The sequence below is a fragment of the Pundamilia nyererei genome, unplaced genomic scaffold, assembly GCF_000239375.1.
Source record: "Pundamilia nyererei isolate P.nyererei 1_Seehausen unplaced genomic scaffold, PunNye1.0 scaffold00070, whole genome shotgun sequence".
NCBI lineage: Eukaryota > Metazoa > Chordata > Actinopteri > Cichliformes > Cichlidae > Pundamilia > Pundamilia nyererei.
This window is the reverse complement of record NW_005187471.1, coordinates 682,848-692,338: the sequence shown is the minus strand read 5'-3', so window position 1 is coordinate 692,338 and position 9,491 is coordinate 682,848. Positions and strand designations below refer to the sequence as shown.

The 9,491-nt window shown below is 42.3% G+C and overlaps 1 protein-coding gene across 1 annotated transcript in view; it reads right to left on the bottom strand.

The window, feature by feature from the left end:
• Positions 1-204: 204 nt before the first annotated feature.
• The window catches only part of crip2 (cysteine-rich protein 2), a 19,148-nt gene continuing 9,861 nt past the window's right edge, over positions 205-9,491 (bottom strand). Inside the window, exons 2-8 of the mRNA XM_005736565.1 lie at positions 7,017-7,111; positions 3,960-4,017; positions 3,581-3,712; positions 2,780-2,848; positions 2,554-2,648; positions 1,944-2,001; positions 205-1,697 (exon numbers count right to left, since the gene is read on the bottom strand). Coding sequence (XP_005736622.1) covers positions 1,630-1,697; positions 1,944-2,001; positions 2,554-2,648; positions 2,780-2,848; positions 3,581-3,712; positions 3,960-4,017; positions 7,017-7,111 — 575 coding nt within the window. The 3' untranslated portion in view covers positions 205-1,629. The remainder of the gene's footprint in view (positions 1,698-1,943; positions 2,002-2,553; positions 2,649-2,779; positions 2,849-3,580; positions 3,713-3,959; positions 4,018-7,016; positions 7,112-9,491) is intronic.

Here is a 9,491-nt window from a genome sequence, read left to right as displayed (position 1 = left end):
CTACTTAAACTCTACACACTACTTACGAGAAGGTTATCAACCGATTCATTTACTTTAATAATGTTTTGCATTCATTTTCCTGTACTGACGCTCCCTGGCTCTTATTTAAAAGCAGACACATAACTCTCCCCTGAAGCAAAAGCACAAAAACTTACATAATCCATCTTAGGAGAACAAACGAGACGAAAATACCACAAACTCACACCATGTGTAGTGTTTTGTTTATTGCAATTCATGAACAGAAAGAGGGAGTTGAGAATCTGTCACGCGCAAATGAAGACTTTCTGCAATATTTATCCAAGGGATTAAAAAGATGAATGCGGCAGGGCGATTCGGCTCTACGAACAGCGAGCCCTGCAGGGTCTGTTAAGCCCTACGATGTACAACAGGTAATAAACAAACACAGTAACAGTCATACAGTAATACTAGGATGCACATTCTTACAGAATGACTTGTCTGCAGTCTTATTCTTTCTACAAGCTACGCTACTTTGTTCATTAATGGCAAGAAATATAATACTTCAAATAATGCGTCATCTCTCGGAAAAATAACAGCAGGGTTACTTCTTTGAAAATAATAATAATAAAAATCTTGATCGTAGAGATTTATACAGCTTACGCAGCCTCATTTGACCTCCTTCAAAAAAGAAAACACAAAAAAAAAAAATCAGTCCCAGGAGGGCTTCAGTGGCTTGAAACTCAAAGGACTTGAATGAAAAGAATAAATACAGGTTTGTCTGCAGCCCAACCTTCCTTAAACTTCACTAAGACTTCATGTATATAACTGGGTCAGAACATTTGTTATGTATTAGCACATCATATGTTATTATCATGATTCTGACATACAGTTTATTTGCTCAGTTTATTTGAAAAATCATCAACAATCGGCTCCGACATCCACATTCCCACCTTCTAAACATCATATCGGGACTTTTTTCCCCTCTTCTCCAAACAAAATTGATTTTTCCCCCTCCACATGAGGAATGTTGTCAGGTGGCCAAACTAAAAATATGGCATTTGTAAAACACAGATTTATTGGCAACGTGCTACAGAGCACCACCTGTGTCTGCAGCACCCACGGGGTGAAATTCCTAAGGCTGTCAGCACGTCACAGTAAAGACCTGCACCTCCCTTACCCACAATGCACTTTTTTGCACACCTGAGAATCCCATTCTGATTGTTTTTTTTTTTCTTTAAAATGAGCATGCATGATCAAAAACATTTGTTGTTCAGGCTGTTTTGTGGGTAAAATATTAGAAAATTTAAGACCTTTACGTTTTAATCTATTGACATTTATCGTGTTCATATACATTTAGAAATGTGTAAACATTGCTGGTGTGCAATATCCTTAATGTGGGAATGCTTGATGTGTTTTGTGCTCCTGCAGCAAATACATTTAACACATGTCTAGGCAGCATTTGTAGTCAATGAATCATTCCTTGTGTAGCTAAATCTGATCCAGCTAACGCAAAGGGGAAAAGCAGAGACTTAGGAGAAGATCTGGAGCAGAAGGCTGGTTGTCTCAGGTACGGACACACAAGTGGGGAAGAGAAAAGAGGCTACAAATAATACTGTGGTTGATGGTCAGTGTCGAGTGGAGAAAAGAGGTGAGGCTGAGGGGACAAAAGGCTCAAGGCTGGGTCACTGCACTGGGCTCCTTGTCATAGATGTAGCTGCCCACACCACCAGTGTTCACACCTGGAAAAACCACAGGGACACAGCAGCGGGAGTCAGGGGTTAATCAAGAGGGAGAGGCAAAGCTACGACATGAGCAGGACAGGTTGCGACGCATTTCCTGTATTTTTAACCTCGGAGTGGAGGAAGCTTCTGTGAAGCATATAAACTTATGATGAAACAACTGAAATGTGTAACATGTGCAGCTCAGACATTCTGCTTCAAGTGTAGCTGATAACTGGTGGGTTGACAGCACCCCCTAGCGGTTACCTTTGGGCCCAAAGAGAACAGCATAGCATGGTTTGTGGCAGTAGGGCTGGCCATCATGCTGTAATGTGAAAAGAAAAGAAAGATTAACACGACCATAGCAATAAGAAAAAGGGTGACAGCTCTCATTTCTGCTTTATTTTAGAAAGATTAGTTAATTTACTTCTGCAAATGAGCAGATCTACTTGTTGTCGGTACACCCGACAGTTCAGACACCCACATCTTTGGAGTGGGGGAGGAAAACCCACGCAGGCACATGCAAGCACCGCACACGGTGAGGCGATGGTGCCTACCACTGTGCTGCCCCCATATCAAATCATTTCTTCTTTATTTGTGTAAAGCATTAACTGCCATACTGTTAAGACTGTCTAATATTTTTAAACCAGTGAGTGTTAGACAAGCTTTTTAAGGGCAAACTTGACAATTCAGATTTGGATTATATGTAGCAAACCTGCTAATTTAAGAGATTTTAGGTTAGGAATACAAAGAGTACGTTCTTGTCATATTCAAGATGTTTTGCCTCATTTTCTTTTCGACACTTCTTTTCTCAACTCTTCAGTTTTTCCACTTTTCTGTTCTGAATTCCTTCGACCAAAACACCCGTTTTTCTCACCTCTGCGTGGCTGCCAGCAGCAAGAGTCTTGCTGCACCTCTCGCAGCGCAGACAGGGGCGATGCCAGTCCTTGCCCAGTGATGTCACCTTCTCGGCTACGGTGGAAAACACACACAAATGTATACAACCCTGGTGACACACTGTAGCAACCACTTCCCAGATTCACACCTTCTTGCTCAGACACGTTTCTTAATACCCCGTTTCCTGGAAGCGTGAAACTACTTACCGAAATACACCTTCTTGTTGCACCGAGGGCACAGGTTGGCCTCCCCAGAAAAAGTGGTGATGCTGCCAGCTGTTGACACATTACAGACACATTACAATAGTGGCAAAGCAAAAGGGGAACGGTTAAATAAATGACCACCTGTTTTCCCAGGTGTAAAATTTCGTCAACTAATAACATGGGGTAATAAAAATAAAAATGGACCAAGTGCTAAGCAGCTTTTACACACTTCAAGGGAACAATATTGAGTAAAGACACTAATGCTGCTGATTTAGATACTCTGGTTGCCAGTTTTAAACACCTTCCTGCAGGAGCCAATCATTTGGTCTGCTGCAAACAGCAGATGAGTCAAAAGGCAAAGACAACATGCAACACCTTGTTCCACATGCAACACCTGACCTTAACTACAAGAATCTTTCCTCTTTATATTTCAAGAAACTTTAAAACCTTCTTTCAACTTTCCTGATTTTGAAATGATACGAGTTCACATCTTCATATCATCTACTGCCCAAACGTAGCTCTCACATAATGAAAGTTTACAGAAATGCCAAACAACTGAATCCACACTATTTAAATACTTTTGCAACTGCTCTTGTCTGACAAATCTAAAAAAAAAAATCCCCTTCAAGCCTCAAGAGACTTTGCACACCGACTTTCTTATCACTGAGTCAGCCGCTTCCCTTCTGACCAGCAGCTTCTTGCAAACACCCAAATGGCTTCATCGGGTGGGGAGAAAAAAAACCCAAAAATCCTACCAGCTGAAAGAGCCACAAATTTGCAGCATGAATACACTTTCCTGTTTACCTTTTGATGGTGCCTTGGGTGCGTAAGCACGCTTCTCTTCAGCTTTGGAGGCTGAATCCACGCTGGTGGGAGACCCGTTGTTGTTGGCAGGGGTATCATACACATACGAACCTGCTCCACCAATGTTCACACCTGCAAATGTATAAGAGTGAAGTGAGGGGCGGACTTTGGTGGCGAGGTCAGTAATAGCAACACAGAAATGCAAAGAAATGTAGAAAAACAAAACAGATTTATTTTTCCTGATAAATCAACCAATTTTCCATATATCTTATTTATTTATTTCATTTTTTTGCTTATTTATGTGCTTATTAAGACGTGATAACATGGTGTACAAAGACCTGACAGGAACTCGAGTAGGTGAAGTTGACTTGCACTTCACCTTTTGGCCCAAAGAGGGCAGCATAGCATGGTTTGTGGCAGTAGGGCCTTCCGTCGTGCTGCAGGAGAAAGAGAAAAACACCATGACTTATGGATGAAACAAACTGATACAACATGCATATAAAGGACAAAAAAATATATACTGACGCAAAAGGGAAAACTGGGCGTGACATTTCTGAGAAGTCATATTTCTGACACTCCTTTCTGATGTCACATTTTTAATTTTGGTCTTTTATTTAGGTGTATGAAAAGATGGAGTGACTATATCCAAAAATGGAGCTGACTCCTGTTCATTTCCCCCCTTCACCTCACTTCTTCCTAATGATGATGTCACTGTCACAGGTTACTTTGATGACAGTGGCCGTATCCAAGCAACAGGCCTGTGTTGATAAATTCACGCCACACTTCACAGTGAGCCATGTGTCTGCATATGCGGGAGCGCTGTGAGTTTCCACTTGAGGATGGGGAGAAAAAAAAAAATCTAGTCAAAAATGGCCTGTTGCTGATGCATGCTGGGAATGTGGCGGTCAATGCAGGAGCATGTGACCAGCCTGGGTAGGGGATCAGGGCTGAGAGCCAGGGTGGCCACTGGTCCAGAGCTCAATGCCCATAGATGAGAAGAATCAAGTAATTCAGCAGGCTAGGTGCCAGGCTCAGGGTGGTAGAGGTGAAAAAAACAGAAAAGACCCCACAAAAACAGGCATTTTCCGTTAAACAACGCACATACCCACAATCCCCTCTGCTTTGGCCACATGAGCTCCTTTTCTAAGAGCAAAAAAAAAAAAAAAAAAAAAAGAAGCCTGCTCTTTCAGCTTTAATAATGTATCAACCGGGACAGGATCAGCTACTGTTAAAGCAGCCACACACTCCTTTCACGCTTCCTGTTAAACACTTACGAGATCCATGAAGGTAGGGGTGCCGATGCCAGGCTATGAGTAAGTGACTTTCTCAGAAAACAAAGGGCTCCTCTGTCAAGAGTGTACTGTTAACAGCCTCATGTACAGAGTCCCCCTATGGCACCAGACATTACCCATCCAGAGCCAAAGAGACCCTGAAACTGGACTATCCATAGCAGAACGACCCACTCTGTTCCCAGCAGTTCAACTCCTACATCCTGAAGTTTAAATCTGTCTTTTCCATCTATTCTTCTCAAATTTCTATTCTTTCCTGACCTTTTTTTTTTAATCCTCCTGTTATGCTCTGTACCTCAACAACTTCTCACTGTTGCGCTGGACTGGAGGTGCCATGTGAAACACTAAAAGGAAGGTGGATTAACTTCAGACTTCTCACATTCCTTTGTTTCCCCTCATTTTATACACAGCACATGTTGCACTGTAGGTGTTTTAGGATGACAGGTTTCCAGCATTTCAGCATTTTCCCCCAGACAGTTTCACCTTCTTTACTGCAAGTTGCTTAATTTCCATTCGGTTAACCCTCATTCATTTCATCAGCGCCTAAATTTGCCACATTTACACACATTCAAGGTCCAATGTGGAGACTTTTCCCATTAACTCTTTGATTGCTGGTCACTGTATGAACCAGAGAGAGCTGCTTCCTTCCTTTAGCCCACAAACAACTGACCGCACTGGGCTTCATCCTGTCCCTTTAACTCCTTTTAAAGAAGTTCAGAACCCTCTGCATACCAGGTTTTAGATGACATCAAACCCTCTCCCAGGCAATCCCACAGTCCCTTTACATTTTTTTTTTAAAATATGAAATGTCAAATGGACTAGTTCGGGTTTGGATGCCGTCCATGGAGAGAGAGGGAGGACGGAGAAGATGGTGGGCAGAGAGAGTGCAGGCCTCAGAGAGACTGTGACTACTACATTACTGTAATCACAAAGAGATTAAAACAGCAGAGCTGCATCCTTTGCGGTCTGCAGGGAAATTGGTTTTGTGTACAAAGAGGCTGAGATCATATCCTCCTTAACCAAAGCGAGAGACTCAAAAAGGTGTCTGAGTGACATCCAAGAAGGTGAAATTGAATTGTTGGCCGGCCTATGAAAGGCAAATAAAAAGGGCGAGATAAGAAAACCCCCAGGGTGAAGGTGCCAGATCGTGAATAGTCAGGGGAAACTACAGTATGCTGAGACATGATAGAGCGGTTTGGTTACACAAGACTGAGAGGAAGGATCTGAAAGCGACTCATCCTGCAGGACTAAAGAGGGTCAAATTCCCATGGGGACAAAACATATTGACAGATGCAACCAGACATAAAACAAGGAAGGAAAAGGGACATCCCCCTCAGCAGTTTCCTGCAAAAATTACAAAAGGTCAGTGAAATAAACTCTACCTCAAATACAAAGCTTCTATTTGAAAAGATTGTATTCTTTAAGTTTAATGAGATTTTAAATATTTGAGGTTAAGACACCTTTTTTAAGTTTCCCTCAAAATGCAAAACCTCCCTGTGGAAAAGCCAAACGTCTTGTGTCAATTAGTAATGTTGCAGACTTGATTCTTTCTGGCCACCTGTACTGTGCTGCGATTATTATTTGCAGAAAAAAAGGCTTAACTACTGGAAATGGAACTTGCATTAACAGAAAACGAGTTCATAAATAGCTTATCAGTCGCTATTAAGAGGACAACTTTAATTAGAGTAATTCACATCAGTGCTGAGGGCCATATCACTGTCCCGCCTGCAGATACAGAGCCCCCCCAATTCAATTACATTGCCAGCAGAAAGTTATATTTTAGCAACAAATAAAAATAAAAGCAAAAGTGTCACAAATGTGAAGCAAACTACAACATAATCTTTCTTCCATATTAATCAGTTTGAAAACCAGATTTTTCCTGTAAGCTGTTTGGCAATAATAACCCCACGTTTGTTATTCATCAAGCAAAAACAGTCCTCTGATTTAAACTTCTAACATGCCAAAATTGGCCACTTTACTGTGGCACTTCATGAATTTCTGTGAGCCATTAGAGCAAAACACTTAATGGAAAACTAAACAGAAGAGATTAACAGACGATGGGGGAAAATGCTTAGCTGAAGAACCAGATAAGAATTTGCACGCATGTACATCAGCAGCACACAGCAGCACCGTTAGCTCTCACTGACCTCAGCGTGGCCCCCGGCGTTCAGCAGCTTGTTGCAGCGGTCGCATTTGAGGCACAGTTTGTGCCAGTCCTTCCCCAGTGATGACACCTTTTCAGCTGCACAAGAAAGACAAAAAACAAAGAAAGAAGAAGTGCATGAGTGCAACCACGGGCATAAAACAACATTTATATAGATTACTTGAAACAACAGCCTTTTATTTTCCCCATCAGCTGTGTTGGGCTTTGTGCGTGCTGTTCAATCAGTCATCGCCTGGAGGAATGACGTCCCTCATTGCTTCACTCTCCACAATAACCTCGTACTGTATCTCTGTGGCCCGATTGAAAACCTGTCAACATGCCAACTGGGGATGAGGGGAGAGTGGGGGGTTGGTATAGGAGGTGGGGAGAGTGGGAATGCCTGTGTACCGCACAGGATGCTGTGATGATGTCACCGAAGGATAGACGGACAGCTGTGTTAGTCCCAGACCAGCGTTAGCAGCAGGGGGTTGCCAACATCTAACCCAATTCTTTTGTGTTACACCCACAAACACACAAACACCCATCCCCCGATTTACAGTATACCCATCCTGCTGGATGCGGTCCTCCAACTGCATTTCCATTACCCCCCCACCCCCTCCCCCGAGTCATCCAGTCGAACTGGCCCTGTAGACAAGCCAGGGAGCCTTATTATACACTTTCCAATAATAAATCACCACTGCTTCAACACAATGAGCCCTAAGGAGTCGCAGAGGCAGCAGAGGAAACACCTTCCCTTATCAAGGCAGGGCACAAATAGCCGGATACGGGAATCTGCTTCCTTACATACCCAAGACTGGAAAAAACACAAACATATGCACATCGGGCATGCATTCATTCCTTCTGATGTCGTTTTCTTCCTGTGCTATAAAACCAGGAATTCAAGTTGTTTTAGGACTTAAGAAATTTGAGATGTTGAGTCGTGAAACAGTCCTTTTGCTACATATGATGAACTACTACAGGAGTTAGCTTGGCTAGCTAGGTGAAGCTCACTGACAAAACATCTGTCTGAATTCACAAACTTCCACTAGGACACTTTGATATGGAAGCCCTGCTTACTACTGTAACGCATGATTTTACCGGGTTGTGTGCATTTAATGACAATCACAATAGCAGCGCTGTCTCAGACTGGAACAGATTGTCTTCTGACCAAACCTCATTAAAGTTATAAGTTTTTGCTTTATGAAGGCATTTCTTTATTACATCTAATTGAAATCAGAAGAGCACTGTGGTCACGTGTCAGCAACAATTTGAACAGTAATAAAAACTAGACTTAAGATACGCAGACTCTCGACTTTGAGAAAAAAAAAACAAGGAAAGTACTGAAAGCACTTGTCTATTTTTATATCACTAAAATTTATTAGTATTTGCAATGATTGCAAACTTCCATATGACAAAAGAGTAAGTTCTGAGCCTTGTGTATCTGTGCGTCCTACTCATTTTGGAAGCAATAGCACGCCTCAGGTCATGATGCACTGCCTTTCTTCTGGAAATGCTGTTTGAACCGACCGTCTTCTGTTAATTTTTCTACGGCGTCTTTATATTTTGGGCTCGTCTAATTAAATCAACTTTGTTCTTTGGATAACCAAGTTAAATTTGATTTGATTTGATGCGAATGACAAAAATTAGATTTGGACTTTGGTGTGGAAAGGATCGCTTTGGGAGATCTGATTACACCCTGCTGAGGTTTCCACTTACAAACAGTTTCACTGGCCGTTACAACAATGAGACAAAAAGGGCAACAACAAGGCCCTGGAGAATAGTGGAAAGAGGGGGATGCAGAATGATACATGTGTAGCTGCTGCACATACATGTGACAGAAAGATTTGCATGGACACTGTAGCTCCTTTTGATGTTTCAGCTTTAACTCTAGCAATACTTCACAGGAAAGACCCTTTAACCTGTTTTAACCTGTTTGCAGGGTTAGCGCATGCATTTTCAGGTTTCTTTCACATCTTTACAGTATCTTGAGATGATGTTTGAAGAGAGTGCAAATACAACCAATAAGGGTTCTGCCTTGTCTGTATGAGCGTTTGATTTGTTTCATCATAAATCTGAGGACACGAATCTACTTCTTGACACGTAATTCAGTGTTAAAATAAGCTGCATAAATGGGCTACAGGTAGCCTGCCAGGGCAGATTCATGAATACAGACACACCTCCAGACAGATCTGAAGTCAGTGTATGAATGGAAACGGACGTCAGAGCCTCGCCAGCATGTCCTTGTTCCTCTATGAGTGACTGTCCACTGTTTGAAGGCTCCCTGATTTAAAAGCCGGCTGCTGTTGTAAGAGGAGTGAGCTTGTCTCTCTCTGTTATGTGATGGGGGAATATAGAGTGGGGGGAGTTATAGAGTGGGGGAAGGTAGAGGGGATCTACATCCCCCAAACACTAAAATAAAGCTAGATCATTTGGATTTGGGTATGTCATTTGACAAGCATGTCAAAAAGAAAAGGGGGGG